Genomic DNA, 18549 nt, shown 5'->3' on the forward strand with positions numbered 1-18549 from the left:
TGGCAGGTTCAAAAAATATTTGTGGGAAAGATTAAGCACCATGTTCCCTAGAAAAAGTTGTTGGCACAGAGAATAAACCTATACTCTAAAATATAATTTTAGACTTGCAGAGTAATTGAGTTCAGTTGGTACAGGCAGTCGTCCACGGACCACAGGGTGAGAGGTTGGGGAATTGTTTGCTTTGAGCTTACGCTCCCAGGTGACCAATTCTGAACTAAAAACTATTTTAGAAATATATACGCAATTAGCATTCTGACAAGAAAAACATATATAAATTAATATGAAATGTCATAAACAAAACGCAATTAAAAATATGTTAATGGCCCGTACGGGGATCGAACCCGCGACCTTGGCGTTATTAGCACCACGCTCTAACCAACTGAGCTAACCGGCCATAGACACCAATGTCAGTATGGTACATTTTACAACAACATAGGAAAAGCGTGATAGCGTGTAAATAGCGTAATAGAAACTGAAAGCTATTGCTATTTACAGCAAAAGCACGACTAAGCACGGTAAGATTTGAAACCTAACATTAGCGTGAACTAAGCTATGTGTTACCTAAATGACGAATGATATAGAGGATAGATGAGTTAATTACCTTACTGCAGTGAAAGCTCGTGAAATCAATCTGAATTAAGTTGCTTTTCGGCAAATAAAACTAAGTTTTCAACACGTCGCTGCTTTGTGGAGCGACAGTTACATTAGCAGCGTCAGTGCCAAGTCTACTGAAACTTCAAGGGTTGACTCTTTATAACTTAGCCAAATATTTTTGTGCCGAACAAATTCTGTGACCCAGCATGTAAGTTTATCTCGTCAGCCATTTCCCATCACACCTTTTCTTACATGTCATGTTTAACCTATAGCTTGTTCATATAAGTTAGCTTTAAACATAGCATTAAATGGAGGGATCCATTGTAGATCGAGGGATCTACAATGGAGTGCAAATGTTCGCATCGCCTTACTTTGAAATTGCAAGAGGTAAAACGTGTTTCATCATTAGAGGTAATAAAAATGGTCAGGGTGTGCTTAAAAGAAAAATAAAATAATTTGTGAGATCAATCCATGGTTAATCAAGGGTTTGCAAACTTTTTAACTATTTTTTGTACTCATCTTGACCCCCTTTGTTATTCCTATTGAAGAAAAGACATGTCCACTAACAGCTAAATGTGTAGTATCATGTTGACAAATATTTTCTTATTTTATGTCCTTTCAACTGTAGTATATGATGTTTGCAGTTGCAATTGAGTTAAAGCTTGAATTGGGACACATATTTGAATGGGTCATGTTTTAGTAAACCACTGTTTAGCACCATGTCTGCTTAAGTATCAGTATTGTGTAATTTTTGTAACTACTGTTGAACATACCTTGACATTCTGGCATTTTGTATTTATTCCTTACAGCATTCTTTATAAAGAAACATGTCACTGCAGTTCTTTGGCTGGGAGGTAATCTATGATGATGACTCTCCACATGTAGAGCTGGGGGCCTCTCAGGAGCCCAAAGACCGGGCTGTCTACACCATGTACCATGGCACCAGTGTTGCCAATGCAAAGCTCATCATTTCCAATGGCTTTCAACAATCACCAGGTGGCATGCTTGGGAAGGGTGTGTATGTCAGTCGTGATAAGAAAAAGGCTGAACGTTATCCACTGAACAGCAACCCTTCAGACCGTGTGGTCCTGGAGTTACGTGTACGTGTTGGTCTTGTCAAGCGCATTGATACAGACAACCATGCTATGCAGTACACCTGGAGCACACAGGGATATGACACTGCTTGGGTCCCTCCCAACTGTGGGATGAAAGCTGTGCCCAGCGGCCTAGAGGAGGATTGTGTGTTTGACCCCAAAAGAATAAAGGTCGTGGGCATTGCAAAAGCACCACACAACATATTAACAGAACTTCAGCAGCTGGTAGCTACGAGTGACAGAGAAATTATAGGTGGTGCTGGTGTAGATGTGTGTTCACTATGCAAGAGAAAGACCACACAGGGAGATCCACACTTAAAGCAGCCGTGCTGGGGATGTGGGCAAAACATTTGCACCCTCATGACCAAACATGTCTGTACAGCTGGAGCTGATACAGGTGTGATAACACTGAAGCTGATGCGATTGAACCTGCAAAATTTCTAAACTCAGGCTGTAATCATTCTATAAACACTATTACAGTGTTTCTCTATTCTCTTACTCAGATTGATTTTTTTCCACAAATGACAACCTCTGATTATTCCAACATGTTACACAAATTTTTTATTTATCAAAGATGTGGACAATACTTGATAGTAGCTGAAGAGTCATTTGCTGACATGTTTTTGTTTTCATTTTTATAAATCTCATATTTATGGGGTGACTGTGGTGTACGAAGGTAGAGGAGTTGTCTGCCAATCTCAGAGTTGCTGTTCGGTTCGATCCCTTGCTCCTTCGGTCACATATTGAAGCCTCATCGGTGTGTGAATGGGTGAATAAGGAGCAGTGTAAAGCGCTTTAAGTGCCAAGAGGTAGAAAAGCGCTATATACGTGCAGACCATCACATCTAATTATGTGTATATTAGGATTAGGTGCAATCAAAATGAGACAATCTTTAAATATTAAGCAAAATGTCTTTATTTTAGCCTGAATGTTACTTTATGTGAAATTATGAAATAATGTGGTAATACTCATGATTTTACCTGATTTTTTGAAGATTGCTGTATAAGAAAAATAATGTAAACCAAATAAATGCTACATTTATTTTGCGTCATAATGTCCAGTTTGATCTTTTATATTTATTTAAGAGACCCTGGAAATCCAAACTGCTGATGATGTCAGCTTGTGGCTAAACCTGATAAGCTGCATGATTTCATAGTAATGCATTTGTATCATGGCAAGATTCAGGATGAAGAAGAGGCAAGCACTGAATGAAACTTTAGTAGTCTTTGATCTCCACTCATTTTGGCGTGTTCCAAAAGGACCTGCAAAACAAATGAAATAAATAAGTCAATTGTCAAAGCTGACATGAAATAGAACCTAAAAAGTTTCAGTTCCATTATGGTGTTTTCAGCATATGCACATAAGCAGAAAAGCCATAACATTATGTCCACATTACGACAGGTGACGTGAATAACACTGATTTTGGTTGGTAATACTAGTCAGACCCATGGAGGCTCCGTTATGCAAGAGACAGAGCTTCAAGGATCTGCTACTGACAGCTTGGCACCAGCCACTGCAGCAGAAGATCCATGCCTCGATGGTTCAGGTCTTTTTTGGTAGCAAAAATGGGAACCACTTAATATTAGGCAGGTGTTCATAAGTTATAGCTGATTTGTGTAAGTCATGTTAAGAAATAAATAAATGGTTATATATCACCACAAAACTGTTGTTGCTGTGCGCTTACATTTATTAGCTCCTCATCATTTTTGATATGCAAGTGTCTAAGAAGGTACCAGCTGGCCACCTGCATCACAGATACTGGGAAGTCTTGAGATGGGACATAGATGAGCTTCTCAAACAAACGTCTTGTTTCCCTGCAAAAGACAAACATAGAAATTACATTTTCCAGGATCAGGGATAACTGTTTCGTTTATTGACACTAGTTTTCATGCAATAAAAGTTTTTCTGGCATGAAAGGGCCTTCGATATTCTAATTGTACTTGGCACAGAAAAGCTCTTGCAGAATCCTAAAAGGAATTTTGCCAATTTACGATTGGCACATGCAAACATCTTCAGCCTTAGATAAGTGTAGCACTCAAATTAAGCATCCTGGCAGGCCTGTAAGTCGACAGAAGGCTATTATGTCAGGACAGGAAAACCTTACTCTGTAAATTACATTTCCAAAAGTATCAACATTTTGAAAAGACGGTGGCGGCATGAATAAAATTTTCCAAATATCTTGTAAGAAAAGTCATCTAGTGTACATCATGAGATGTCATTTCAATTTCAATTGATGCTCGAGGACAAATGACAAGTATTGAGACACTGATGTTTTTTGTTGTGATATAAATGTGATACAAATTTCGTTTGCACAGTGACACCTATGCAAACATAGTGACACAACACAGATACAAGTGCTGCTTGCCTGAGTTTTTGCATAACATCTTCAGCAGAGGAAAGTACACTAACCTGGCTCCCATCTTTGTCACAAACTGGTGCAGTGCCTGAAACAGTTGGGCCATAGGGGATGAATCTAGCTTCAATGCCTCAGTTGTAGCTTCCATCACCAGGCTTTTCCAGTCATTTCCTGGGACACCAGCCTATCAGGTCACATCACACAGCATAAAGAATAAACCTAGCTGAAAGCAGGCGCCAATAAAAAATCATTTTTATTCATCTACTTAACTTGTAATCCATCAGTACAGTGCTAATAAAATCTATTACCATTCTTACATAGCATTATACAAAGTTACATTTTTTATGTCTACTTGTTTTTGGCCACAACAAAAATATCAAAGCATGACAGTCATGCTGCAATAGCTTTATTTTGACCACATGATTTTTGACATGATAGATCCACGTTATATCTAATGCATCAACTCACCAAACAGGGTCCTAGAGCTAGCAGGGCTAGTCGAAGCAGGCTTGCTATCTGGCTGCTGTACAGGCCGAGCTGTGAGGCAACTTGCAGACTGTGCCTGTAAGCCATAATTGCTTGGACCAGCAGGCCCTGAGTACGATACACCTCACCCAGCCACTGAGATAAGAAGAGCAAGGGAGTGGTGGGAAGAGTAAGGATAAGTGGGAGTAAAGATCAGGATGGGAGTTAAAGAATATATGAGATGTGAACCAAATGTGCATAGAAGAGGTTGGGAAAGAGCAGAAAATTAAATAAATAATGATTACAAAAAGATATAAAAGAAAGACAGTAAGAAATTTGCATTTTTTGATCTGAATCAAGTCTAACGCTTAGTAAATTATTTTAGCCACAAATAGAAGCCTGTTTAAAAGCTATGTTTATAAGATGTGACTATTCGATCCTAATATTGCAACAGATTTTAATTCCACGTTGCACTCTAAGATGTTTTGTTATTAACCATGGCTTCAGTCTGCCAAGTGTTCAAGCATTAAAAATCACTACATGGCTTCTTTGCGTCTTTCCTCCTGCTATCAGTAGCCATTTGATGTTAAGTGCAACAGTGTGTGTGGTTCCAAGTGTGGTGCTTCTTCATTAGGCAACCTAAAGCAAAATGGCTGATTGTAGTGAGAATAAAAAAAACCCCACATCATATGAATACAACTTGATTTAAAGATTGAAATAAGTGACCACCCAAACACAAGGCCATAAGTATTTTAAGCCTCTTTTTGTTACAGAGTATATAATGAGTTGGTAGTTTATGCGCAATGTATTTACGTGTGAACAATGTGGTATTGCATTGTTTAAAATGCTGAAGCACTTAACAACTGGAGCTTGAAATTAAAGAATAACATTATCAGTGATTCAATGCAACAATAATAATGTTATGGTATTTTAAATGGATTTTAAAATTTTCTTACATGCCATGCCCCAAGGGTGGTGGGGTTCATCATCACTGTGCTGTAAAGCTGCTCCAGCACTGAGTCTGAGAGGACAGTGCTGTTATTTCCAGAAAGGAGTTGTTGACACTGCACTTGTCTCAGCAACAGCATCACTGCACGATGTTCTGGAGAAACCTTCAGCACCTGTGGCACGGCAGGAAAAACGCGAGTACTCCACGACAATTAAGATGCCATACGAGATAGATTGTGATGTAAGTTATATTATAGTAAAGTAAAATAAATAATATAGAGAATGTGTGTTAGTGTTTTTTCATATCCTACCTGTGTACAGAGAGCTTCTGCCTGCTCCAGCTTTCCCTCGAGGATGAGACCAGTGACCGCTTGTTGTAGTACCCATCCCTCCAGGGACTGGGCTAGTGGACGCCCTATCACCTCTACACTACGTACTGGAGAGGAAATGAGACATGGGTCACTTATACAGCCAAACACACACACACACACACACACACACACACACACACACACACACACACACACACAGTAAAAACACACACTAAACGAACAAACCTTTTTCAGAAACCACCGACATGAGGATTTGCTCCAGTCCTTGTCTGGAAGGAGCAGAACCGGAAAGATAACAGGAAGTGTTTTCTGTGTGACAGGCAGCCATTAACCCAGCCCACGCTGCTGGATCATCTGAAAAACAGACAGAAGAATGAAGACTTATCTCATGGGATAAACTTGAACTAGCTTCTCAGTGCCACAAAGGTGAAAGATTTCAATTTACTGTATAGATGAGGAAAATAATTTTATGAATTACAGAATTTTACTATAATTCATCTAAGTAATAATTAATCTAATCTGCACAAATGTATTTCCCCAAGGTTTCCCTGACACTTTTAAGACTAATATAATTTTTATGTTTGATAAGTTTGTAATTCTGTGAGCGCCATTTAAATGTCTTTGTGTGTGTGTGTGTGTGTGTGTGTGTGTGTGTGTGTGTGTGTGTGTGTGTGTATGTTTATTTTTACCAGGACAGAGCAGCACAGCTCTCTGCATAGTCTTCAGTGCATTCCTGAGTCTGTCCTCTCCAGAGTGTCTTCCACTAGCCAGCTGATTCACTCCACTGTACAACAACGCACTCTGCAGGTAGACAAGAGAGATCAGCTCAGTTAAACGTCAGAGATGACACCAACGTTACCATGCACTCTAAAATATAGTGAGCTTTTGGATGTTGATCGATGTACAACATAATATTATAAATATAGTTATATAACAAATTTAGTTTAAATTTAATCCATAATGGTGTTGGAGTTCAAGAGAGTAAAAAGAACAAACACAAAATACAAAGATATAGAAGTAATTTTAACATAATAGACAGTCACCTTTCCTTGAGTCATACTGGAGCGACAGGCAATTTGTCCAGCCACTGCTCCACCCTAGAATACACAGTAGACAAAACCACGAATCAAACAATAAGTGTTCAGCAGTATTACAGTACAATTGGATGAGACTCCTAAGTTAATACATATATCATTATACCAGATTTGCTGGATTCAAATTTGTGTTGAGTAATGTTTGTATCTGTAAAGACTTACATTTGCCTTTCTAGGGTAATACTGTGGTACTACTCTGGAGAGCAGGGTCCACAAAGATGGGTTGCCAGGATTCCTATAGAGAAGACAGAAAAGTCAGACAGGGTTTGTAGAATTTGTATGTCATGTATAGGTTTTTCCAATACATTTTATAAGAGGGATCATGTGAAAACCTCTACAGAAGCCAGGGAATTGTCTTTCAATAATTCTTTAAGACACATTTCATAATGTGTGTAGGTTCAATCTGCACAAGAACACAAAAATCCAAACAAACAGTTTACCTGTGTACAGCTCTGGAAGCCTCTCTCTGTACTGCACTATAGTTGCCCTGCAGGGCTAACAAGGTGCAGGTGAGTAGACATTGCTGCTCTAAAACATTTCCAGAGACTGAACCTTGCTTTAGCAGCTCCGTCAGGGCAGCAGCAGCTAATGTAACATCACTGTGGACCAATCCCAGGGCACATAAACATAGCAAAGACTCCGGGATTGGCTCTTTTAACATTGAGCTGCAGAGAAATAGCAGACAAATAAACAAATTTAAACAGCCTAGGGAAGCTCAGACCTATAACATTTGACAGTTCCTTTTTAATGGAGTCCATGACTGGAATTGAAGGCTAAAAAGACCAAATGCCACTACAGCCAAAAAACTTTGGTTATACCATACTGCCCTACTTTCAAAAGCATTACAATACACTATAACATCAATTAAAAAACGTTATCATTATTATGTTGTCATTTTATATATTCTACAGAATGAATTACATCATTGCGAACTTGGAAATTCGAAATTGTATTTTTTGGATGACATTTGTTAGTCAGGGCTAGTACATCAGAGGGACAGCTCAAGTTAGATGTTTTGGAGATAAAGTCAGAGAGGCCAGATTGAGGTTGCTTGGACATGTTCAGAGGAGAAACTGTGAATATATCGGTAAAAGGATGCTGAGGTTAGAGCAGCCAGGCAGGAGGTCTAAAGGAGGACCAAAGAGGAGATTTATGGATGTAGTGAGAGATAACATGAAGGTCGTTCGTGTGAGAGAAAAGGATGCAGAGGATAGGGTTAGAGGGAGGCACATAATTAAATTGTGGCGGCCCCTGAAAGGGAACGGCCGAAAGGAAAGGAAGATTTGTTAGTTTGGGCTGTTTTTTATAAAGGGTATCTTTGGTGGTCATGTGAACACAATATATTACACATACACATATTTAGTTACAAGTAAAGGAGGACAAAGAAAAAAACGATACTATGTGGTCCTGTCAACACTTTGCACTCACCATTTAAACAGCAGAGTCTTGGCAGAGTCTAAGTTGCCCTGTCGGTGCTGCAGCAGAGCCAGAGCTGTCAAGATGTAAGCCTTTTCCTTCTCACTGAAAGCCACAGCCAAGGCACGTTCATAGGCTGCAGTACACACAAATGCAAACACAACTGTTATAACAACACATATACAATATCTGATTTTTTCATGTGTTCCGCTCCTTACCATTGATGCTCTGTGGGATAAGTCCCGCCCTGCAGTACGCCAGAGCTAGCCCACCCAGATCATTGAGGTCCTGTAATGGGGTGGAATTATAACCATGCACAGCCTCATCCCACTGGCCTAATGTGCTGCAAAGACAGAGAGTGGCATCCAAAGAATAGCGTTTGGTATATCTATAAAGTATGGTCAAAGATGTTATAGACAGAGAAATGAGTCAGATAGTTGTTACCACAAAGAGCGGCTATAGCTGCCCTGAGCAAATGCCAGCTTTTCCGTTGAGGACATGGATTGAAGTAGTTCAACAGCTCTAAGAAATGAAAAAAGAGAGGAAAGTCTAAGAAAGGTGGACTGTAAACAAACAAGTTTTAAATTGTGTTCCTTATAGATGACAGACTGATGAAGAGAGGGACTCTCTTAATCTTTTCTTGTCAGTAAGTGTAATTCAGACAGACCTTTGGTAAGCCTGCACAGCCTGCCTTTTCAGCTGCAGATGCTCATTCAAGTAGCCCAGCATAATGAAGGCATCGGGGTCGGACTGGATTCTCTCTGAGAAAGATTCAAAAGACATTTCGTGTCACACAACATATGGCCCAAATACAACACAATAGCATGCATATACGTGTTGTACCTGTGTATTTGCTGAGTGCCACCTGAGCAGCAGAGATGGCATTCATCTGGACTATGTTGTAGCGGTACAGTTCAGAGTCTCTGTTGCTTTTATCCAGCAAGGTGGAACAAACCCAGTAAGCATAACCTTTTACTCCCTCCATCTGCAAGGGAAAGATGATTCAGAGAAATGATGATGAAGAACAAAAAAAGAACAACAAACAGTCCTTCAAAATAAGGATTTTTTTTTTTCCTTTTCATTACGAATCATCAACACTTTTTTACTAGCAGTAGCAACATACAATTTACTTAGCAGAGTGATAAAGAAAGATGAAATAAAGAATTATATGTTATTTTCAAGCAAATGAGTATTACAGTAAAACCCAGTGGTTCTATGAGGTCACGCACATGTGTGCTGAGTTCAGTGGTGTGCCTGAAAAGATCCATAGTGTCATAACTTCCCACTCTCTCTGCTATCATTGCCTAGTAAGAAGACAAAGAAAGAAAATGATAATTTTATCATCATCTTTTTCAACATAGTTGAAGTGGTAAAAGACACACATTCCGATATAAAGCCTTATGCATACTAACACAATATTAGTAACTGTCAAGTTTGTGCATTTATTTTAGTGCACGTAGCATGTATGCATACCATAAAAAGTCTTTATCTCTGGGCAAATTCAACTATTGTTTATTATTATTTCATTTATCTTGCTGCAGCTTCCTTTTGAACATTCTCTCATTATGTTTATGTTAGTTAAACCACTGTGGGGTTCATTACCTGTCCAATCCAGCAGTTGACATACAGCGGCTCCAAGGACTGGGCAATCTTGAAAGCCTTGTGTGCAAGCTAAGACATTAAGACCAGACTTAAACAATGGCAACATCAACCGGCCATGGTAAAAAACAAAATTAAATAAACTTCTTTGTGAATATAACTCATATTAGATTATATATGAGAACTGATCTCACACATACACACCTCTATATTGTCCTTCTTCAAATACAAGGTACCCAGGTTTGTCCATGCAACTACATTCTATAATAAAATATTAAGAACTCAAATAAAATCACAAGAATATTTTCTGCCAGTATTAATTATCTTTAGAACTAATATGCTGTACATACATTCGATTCAACATTTATGGACTTGATGAGGCAATGCTGAGCCAGAGCAAAGTTCTCAAGACCTGATGTGACAGAAAAAAGTGACAAGAAGTGTTCCTGTGATTGCCATTAATAAGCAGGAGGAAAAAAAAATTCTGTCTACATACACTACATTATCAGACATATTTTAGGTTTACATATTCAGTTAACAATAAAAACAACGTCAACATTTTGATATTTCCAATGTAAAAAAATTCCATGTTTATTATACCAACCCCCATTTTTTCTAAATATTTGTTTCTTTCATGTCTTATGCTGTGTATTACAGCAGTCTGACAACCCTGCTACTGTGACTGTGGATTCCACTCGTAAAACTAATTGAAGGAATAAAAAAAAAAGTAGAATATCAAATACTTTTGATTATATTTAGTCTGATAATAATAATCAGAATTGATAGAGCATTTGACTTCATTTTAGATGTTTTTTGCTTCTAACGCACAAAACATTTTAATTAGAAATTAGAAATTATATAATTTTATATTTTTTCAAACCAACAAATCAATTTGTCCAACAAAGAAGGCAGCTGACATCTGGGTAGATCACTACTATTTACAGGACTGCGGAGTATATTGTTACCTTTGTTCATCGAAATCACTCCCAAGGCATTCCAGAAGCTGTGGTTTCCACTGTCCATCATGATAGCCTTTTTTAAACACTGAAAGACAAAAAACAATAGGAAGCCAATTCTGGGAACAAATGTCTCAGAAGTCAGAAGCGTGGTGTACAATCAGCCAAGTCAGTGAATTACCTGCTGGGCTTTCTGGAGGAGCGTAGATTGAGAGTTCTGGTCTCCTTCTGTAGGGTATCGCAGGCAGGCCTGACGGTAATAGTTTAATCCTAGGTCATACCAAAGGGTGGGGACCTCACCCGTAAGCTTCAAAGCATGAACATAACACCTATAGACAAAAACATGAACTGAAGGTGTAAATGAAATGCTTGGTGGACAAAACCAAACATTCTGCTATCAAAGCTATATAATATCACATTTTTACTACAATGCAGAGGTTATAAATGTGACATTTGAAAGAGCAGCAACTGCATGAGGTGCTCAGGTCATGTCTGTGCCTGTTCATGGTTATACCTCTCACCAACTTTCAGCGTCTGTGCCTGGTTCAGCTTGTGGTTCTGGCTGTTTGAGTCTAATCCAGCCAGCGGGGCAGGGACTAAAACCTGTGCTCTGTTTGGAGAAACTATGCTGACTGTGGTGCAAGCATCTCCCAGCAGCTTCCACAAACAGGACAGATCTGGACGCAATTCCAGAGCTCTGAAGCACAGAAAAAGGATAAACAAATCTCTTTGTATATACTGCAAGGTATCCAGGAGAAAAATCATTATTTCATTTAAAGGTTTGTAGTTACCTGAAGAGGTTCTGTATGGCTTTCTGTATGAGGTCAATAGCGCCTCTATCTCTGCAGTCCTCCATTAAACTTTTAGCCAAAGACAACTGGCATTCGCCAAGACCTGAACAACAGACCATACAAATTGAATTTACGTGAGGTAACCCTATTTATAAACCACATTTCAAACACAGCGCCAGTTTTTACTTTGTCCTTGACATGGACAAAGTATAGCATTAAATATTCAAAACAACAGGTAGTAAAAACAAATTCCATAAACAAATATAAATGAATAAAACACAATTTAACTAAAATTAGATAAAGATAAAAGCAGAGCAGAAGATACAGATACTGTGTAGTAATACAGTAGTTAGAAGCAAATGGCCCCATAATCAGAAGATCAAATAAAAGTGCAGTAAAGAACCAATTAATCAAAGCACATGAAAACAGCAGACTTTTCCGTTTAGCTTTGAAAATGGGTTGGAGCACATTTAGCATCATCAGAAAATTGGTTTCATCTGTGTGCTGCAGAGTAGCTAAAAGCAGCTTCACTGTGCTTAGCTCGATTTTGAAGTGCAAATAGCTGACAGGTCTCTAACTATCTCAGAGCTGAGTGCTGGGTGTGTATTGTTTGAGGAGTTCAAAAATGTAGCTTGGCCCCACATTACTGAGTGTTTCATAGACTAGCCATAGGACTTCTATTCCAACAATACATTCTGTAGGTAGCTGATGGCCAGAGAAAAGATTCAGGAACAGGAGCAATGTCCTCAGTTTTTCTGGTTCTTGCTCAAACTTTGGCAGCAGCGACTGAATAACTTGAAGTTCCCTAAAGATCTTTCAGGGTTTAGACAAATTAAATGCATGTTAAAGGTATAATGCAGCAAATACCTACCTTTAAGAGCAGGAATATAGTCCTGCTGCGCTGTGATCTGCAAGTATTCTGCAACCGCCTCTTTGAACTTGCCCAGAGTTTGTTTGATTGCAGCAGTCTGGTAGACACTGTAGATGGAGGAGGGCTGAAGTTGATGGGATTTACCAAAAGCTTTTAGAGCTGCTGTGAAGCTCCGGCGGTTTAGGTATGCTTCCCCTAAACACTCCCAACACACCCAATCCTCAGGGTCTGCTCTCAGAGCTGCCTGCAGACTATAAACATAGAGTAAAGAGTCAATAATGCTCTCATGCTATTCAGATCAAGTCAAAGAATTTAGTGGACTCCGATTTTTAATTCTTACTCAGCGATGGCCATTTGATGCTCTCCGATCTTCAGGTAGTAAAGCCCTCGCCTCATCCAAGCCCATTTAGCTGAGCCTGGAGTTGCCTTTGCAGTGACTGACTGAAGAATTTCTAAGGCAGTGTCCTACATCATTAAAGAAAGGACAAAAAAGTTAAAAAAAAAAAGAAACACAAGCAAATACAGAAACACCTGTAAGGAAACAATTAAAAGTGACAACAACCCGCCTGACAATTCAACGTTGCGTGTTTCTTCCCACTAAGGTCATTCACCATTTCATCCTGCTCCATACTGAGATCCACTGAGGCAGCTCCAGACTCTGCATCATCAGTGTCCAACTCAAAGGCCTTCTTATAGCAGCCTCGTGCACGGCCACGATCAACTGCCACCTCTCTGTAGTAATGCCCAAGGTAGCGGAATATACATCCAAGGTGCGGATCTAACTTTGCAGCCTGAGATGGACAAAATAAGCTTTCAAACTCAAATTCAATTCAGCATTAAGCTTTTGGCAAAAGAAAATTAAATAGTGACATTTTACATGTGCATTTGTTCACATTTTAAAAAGGACAACTTTGGTCATTTTTCTAAATTAATCGTCCACAATCAAATTTAGACGGTAATACTAACACAGAATCTTCTCTATGCACATTCAAACACTTGTCAATCACCAGCCTGGATTAACTTGTTAGTCTGTATGCAAACCTCTGTTGTTCAAATAAGCAAGAGATAAAAGACCCACTTCACCAAAATTTCAAGTGTTGTTGCAAAGGGTTTGAGACTTATGGCAATGAGATTTTTCAGTTTTTCTTTTTCATTCATTTGCAAACATTTTTAAAGTTCTGTTTTCACTTTGTCATTTTAGTGTACTGGGTGTAGAGTAATGAGAAAAAAATTATTTAAATGATGATTAGGCGGTTAAATAACAACATGAAAAGTTAAAGAAAAGCTTCACCAATTTTCGATTTGATTTTTATAGGTTTAGTTTAGGTTTTAAATGTACATCAATGCTTTTAAACATGACTTGCCTATATTAAAATATTTCTCTGCTTCTAGCTGAAAAGCTCCTCCAGATGTCATCACCCAGAGGAGTTTTTCCTTAAAAGGAGTTTAGACAATGTCATATGGAGAATCTCTGGAAAAGCAGGATGACCACAATTTGAATCTCCATAGTACAAGCAACAAGATGAAATAATCTGAACTGAAGGTTCATCATCCAAGTGATATCATCTGGAGATATTTTTTAACTAGAAGAAGAGGGACATTTTAATATGGAATAAATTTACATGTACTCCCCAAATTAGACCCAAAGTTGAACCCAAGTTCTACACGATTAAAGGCATCCATTAAGGGGGTCTGAAAACTTTCTGAATGCAGTGTATATCATACATTGGCATGACGTGGTCGTCTAATTTAGAAAAATGAGAATTATCCTTCAAGGAAAGATTCTTGTGTTTACGCATTTTTTATGCAAGAGAAATATTTACTGACAGATGTTTACATGCTATGGTTACAGTTGCCAGTAATAAGAAGATAAATTAATCATTCATAACTAGTTTTGTTAATCTACATACTGAGTTATTAATTAAGAAATTCAATACCAAATTTCCCTGGAACCTTCAACATTTAAGAGATTAAATGAAGCAAAGATCATATTGATCTAAAATCAAACATGTCAGTAGTAACTGTACTAACCTTTAGCAAGTGAGTATGGGCTTTGCTCCGGTCTTTACGGGTCTCTTCTCCCATGTCCCAGTACAGTCGCCCCATAAAGAAATAATATTCTCCACAGTCTGGGCTCTGGTTAATCGCCTTAAGGAAGCTATGTAACAAAAAAACATAAAAGGAATTTAAAATGTGAACAATTACATTATAGAAATGGATGGTTTTCAGTTAGGTACGGTGGAGTACATCAGATTTTAAATGTGCACACAAGAAGAGACACACTTTTTTTTTTACCTCTGCTCTGCCAATTGTTGCTGGCCCTCAGCTAAATGTAGCAGTCCTTTTAGTACAAATCCCTGGGCCAGATTTGGGTTGGACATCACCAGCTCAGACGACACCTACAGAAGATACAATAGTTTTATTTGTGCCTCTCCATCTTCCATCTAATACAAGACATACTAATCTCATTTATTAATCATAAGACGAATATGTTTTAAATTACTTTTTTCCTAAATACAGTTGTATAATAAATCAGACATTTTAAAGACATAAATTGTCAGGTAAAAGGTTTTTCACCTTGAGTGCTTGATCAATTTGTCCTTTGTTAAGGAATGCACGTCCTTTAAGGGCTAACAGAACTGGATCTTTTTCAGCATCTGGTATCTACAAAACAGAATAGCAATTATCATTATGAATAAATATTCTGTTTGATGTTCTGCATCACCACATACACACAAAGATACATGGTCACAAAAGCAAAATATTATCATTCTTAACACAGATTAAATACTTTAACTTGATGAATTACTTAATATCAAATTACCTAAAGGGAAAATTTCCGAACATAGTGCATGTAACATGCAACATTTCTCATTCTGTTACATTACCTGTGCAAATGTCTCTAAAGCCTGGTCTGCAGCCTTCTCTTCTTCACTTCTGACTAAAGTCTCCAGCTTCAGCCTAAGTAGTTTGACCCTTAGTTCCTTGTCTCCAGTAACACACACTTTCAGCCCTAACAGAAATAGACACATGCGTCATCATCATCTTTCCTAAATGCTTTGTGATATGTGTCATGATCTTTTGGACAAGATGGATCAGTGATCGCATACTGTCATGAGATCTGGTTAACGATGATATACGGCAAACTAAACATACCTTGACAGCATGACGTAGCACTGTCTAAGTATCTCTGCATTTTAAACTGGGCTTGGGCTAAATTGTACCACCCTGTACTGCAGCTCATATTCTTCAAACCTAATGAAACAAAAGAGAAATATTATAGGGGGCTGCCAACACTTTTGCTCCAAATCACAGTGGTGTACTATATGTCTCAATATAACGTGTTCAGTTACCCTCATATACAGACATGCAGTAAGTCGTTCTTTGTTGGTGTGCAAACTAACCTTGTGCAAGGTCCTTAGCAGCATCTTTATACCTTCCCTCTTGGAGTGCTTTGGTGCCCAGACCAAGGTGACCTAATCCACTGTTGGGGGACTGATCCAGGAGCTGGGAAAAATAGCTGACTGCCTCCTCATTCAGCATATCTTCAAACAAAAATAAAACATATATATTAAGATCTCTCCTGTTTATCAATGTACATCCCAAGTGCAAATACCAAAGTTTCCCCTTGATGCCTCAGAGTGGCATGCAGCATTTGCATATGTACTAGTATGTAATTTTAGCTTAACGAACAAGAGAACATTATCTTACCTGTTTTGAGGTAATGAGAACAGAGGACCTCAAGTGGATAACATTGGTTGGGATAGAGAGACAGCATAGACCTACATGCCTCTTTCATTTTGGCTTCTTCTTGTGGGAGCTAAGGGTAAATTCATAATGAACATATTAACTGGGAAAAAACTGGGCACTTTAAAGTATAGGGTGGCTTACTCTAATGAACATGAACACAATTAATTGTCACTGAATTTCTGTGATGATTTCACACATGCAAGAGAAGCAGTGCATACTTTGGAAAGACATTTAACATATTGAGCTGACATCTTCTTGTGTTCCTCTCCAGGTACAGGTTCCACGAGAACCATGGACTTCTCTAATGCCGTGATTAACTGATGACCACAAACAAACAACCAAAATATGATTAAAGGGAAGATGGCTAGAAGATATATGCACTGAAATTACATATGTAAAAAAATCAAAATCTGGACATATCTTACATGCTGTTGCATTTCATCATCCGGCTCTTCCTCATTAAAGCAGTCTGAGAGTTGTTGTGTCATCTGTTGCCATAGCTGCAGTAACTCTTTTTTATCGACAGCCTCTTCCTCCTTTAGCTGAATGAGCTGCAGCCAAACCTTTGTCAACTGTCCGCACACATAAAGATGCATGTAAATGTATGAAAAGAACAGACAACACTGATTTCCTAATCATTCTGGCCACATGCCTTTGAAGTTACATACCTTTAAGTATTCTTTGTCAGACTTATATATTTCTGACAACTTTTTGATCATCTCATAACATTTGTTTTTGTCTGAGCTGTGTGAAGAGAACAAGACAAAAAACAATTATTTTCATAAATCTAATGTGTGAATCTAATTTAAAACTACTGAATTTTAATACATTTTAGAATTAAGCATGATAATTTATAATGATAAAAAGTTAATCTTACCCCGCATACAGATCAACAAGGGTCTGATAGACATTAGGAAGCTCAGCTTTGAAATCCCATTGATCAGTCTTTTCATAAAGATTAGCTAAACCCTAAAGCAAACACAATGTAAATACTACTTTAAACAGCAAATGAGTTTAGCAGTGTCATGAAAAGCCAAGCGAGACCACTAACACTTAGGAAACAATTTCCACATCTTACCTGCCATGCAAGTGGCTGATCAGGTTCCAGCTCAATTGCCTTTTTATAGGCTGACTGTGACTGATCTGGTTGTTCCAGTTCACTGGCAGCTAAGCCGACGAATACCCACGCATTGTAATTGTTTTTCTCAATTTTTAAAACAACCTAAAACCAAAGTGATAAGAGCAAACACAAAGACACAACTGCATTCATGTTGCTTTTCATATATAGCCTACAGATTCTGTACAATAGGTAAGAACTTTTGTAAATAGAAAGTACTTACTTTCTCCAGTAACTGAATCTGAGATACTTTACCTTGCAGTGTTTCAGTGTTTCTTTGTACTCTTTGTTTTTAATAGCCTCTCTGGCACATTTCAGTGCTGCTTTGACTTCTTTATTTGACATCTTGGTTTTATCTGAGTTCAACAGACACGTAAAAATACTGTCTCATCATGCCATCATATACTTATCAACGAAATTAGCTAATGTTTAAGACACATAAAGCTGCAAACGATTTCTAGAAGGTAATATTACCTTAACGTTATTAGTACAAAAAAAAAAAAACAAGATTAGTTAACTGTTAGCATATACTGTTAGCTAGATTAGCCAACGCAGTTTATCATTAGCTTTAATTTATTGGTATCTATGAACGTACTTTAAAATGAGAATGGTTCAAACCTTCATTTACAAATATCTTGTAATTTATTTAGTTGGTTCAGTCAGCTGTTGCCCAACTTGATTCTGCAAATATGAAGAAAACTCGTAAACACTTGCTCTGTTCCTGTTTGATGACACGGAAGTGAAGGCAAAGTAGCTAGTCCGTACTTTCAAAATAAACTACAGCTAGCGTTTCAAATTGTATATAATAGTTAGTCAAACTTCAAAGCCGTTAGCCTTAAAAATTCCAATGGCAAAAATAAGGCAATGCTGTGATGTCATCATTATGTCACAAATGCCAGAAAAATGAAAGGAAAAGAAAATGCAGTGACTGCTTGCTGAAAGGATTTTCAATGTTTGCTTTTGCTGAACGCTGAATTGAAGCTGAACTACTTAAAAATAGCTGAAAGTTTTGCTTTTGCTAAAATAACTTAAAAAGAAATTGAAAAAGTAGAAAATAAGCAGAATTGAAGGTTTACTTTTTTTCACAAGTAAATGTAACATGAAATAGTAAAAATCCTGGAAACTACAAATGTAATAGCCGAATGCAAAGTTTAAGTCAAAAACCT

General features: G+C 38.0%; 2 protein-coding genes and 1 non-coding gene across 6 annotated transcripts; 1 reads left to right on the plus strand and 2 right to left on the minus strand.

The window, feature by feature from the left end:
• Positions 1 to 108: 108 nt before the first annotated feature.
• On the plus strand, positions 109 to 2742 carry LOC137135917 (uncharacterized). Of its 2 annotated transcripts, none has more exons than XM_067520739.1 (2): positions 109 to 515; positions 1404 to 2742. In XM_067520739.1, the coding sequence occupies exon 2, from the start codon at positions 1422 to 1424 to the stop codon at positions 2130 to 2132; it is 711 nt and encodes a 236-aa protein (XP_067376840.1). In that variant the 5' UTR covers positions 109 to 515; positions 1404 to 1421; the 3' UTR covers positions 2133 to 2742. The 2 variants fall into 2 exon arrangements, with proteins under 2 accessions (XP_067376840.1, XP_067376841.1); XM_067520740.1 differs by lacking the exon at positions 109 to 515 and adding an exon at positions 542 to 802.
• Positions 321 to 394, minus strand: trnai-aau (transfer RNA isoleucine (anticodon AAU)). Its single transcript has one exon. It is a non-coding gene; the product is annotated as a tRNA-Ile (tRNA).
• skic3 (SKI3 subunit of superkiller complex) lies at positions 2586 to 18157 on the minus strand. 3 transcript variants are annotated; one of them, XM_067520708.1, is made up of 41 exons: positions 18002 to 18157; positions 17639 to 17739; positions 17345 to 17488; positions 17144 to 17235; positions 16935 to 17010; positions 16692 to 16838; positions 16485 to 16583; positions 16228 to 16336; positions 15921 to 16061; positions 15673 to 15771; positions 15405 to 15529; positions 15094 to 15180; positions 14812 to 14915; positions 14548 to 14674; positions 13128 to 13307; positions 12857 to 12981; positions 12517 to 12767; positions 11646 to 11748; positions 11369 to 11551; positions 11036 to 11183; positions 10864 to 10942; positions 10249 to 10310; positions 10103 to 10159; positions 9902 to 9970; positions 9529 to 9603; positions 9143 to 9284; positions 8967 to 9060; positions 8744 to 8821; positions 8518 to 8642; positions 8312 to 8435; positions 7324 to 7548; positions 7046 to 7118; positions 6833 to 6886; positions 6479 to 6590; positions 6015 to 6143; positions 5769 to 5893; positions 5466 to 5630; positions 4513 to 4665; positions 4098 to 4228; positions 3373 to 3502; positions 2586 to 2950 (listed from the first exon to the last, which is right to left on the minus strand). In XM_067520708.1, exons 2-41 carry the CDS (start codon positions 17726 to 17728, stop codon positions 2870 to 2872), a joined length of 4713 nt encoding a protein of 1570 aa, XP_067376809.1. In that variant the 5' UTR covers positions 17729 to 17739; positions 18002 to 18157; the 3' UTR covers positions 2586 to 2869. The 3 variants fall into 3 exon arrangements, with proteins under 3 accessions (XP_067376809.1, XP_067376810.1, XP_067376811.1); XM_067520709.1 differs by having other exon boundaries at positions 17979 to 18128; XM_067520710.1 differs by lacking the exon at positions 18002 to 18157 and having other exon boundaries at positions 17607 to 17741.
• Between the last annotated feature and the right edge of the window lie 392 nt (positions 18158 to 18549).

This window comes from Channa argus, chromosome 11 (assembly GCF_033026475.1).
Source record: "Channa argus isolate prfri chromosome 11, Channa argus male v1.0, whole genome shotgun sequence".
NCBI lineage: Eukaryota > Metazoa > Chordata > Actinopteri > Anabantiformes > Channidae > Channa > Channa argus.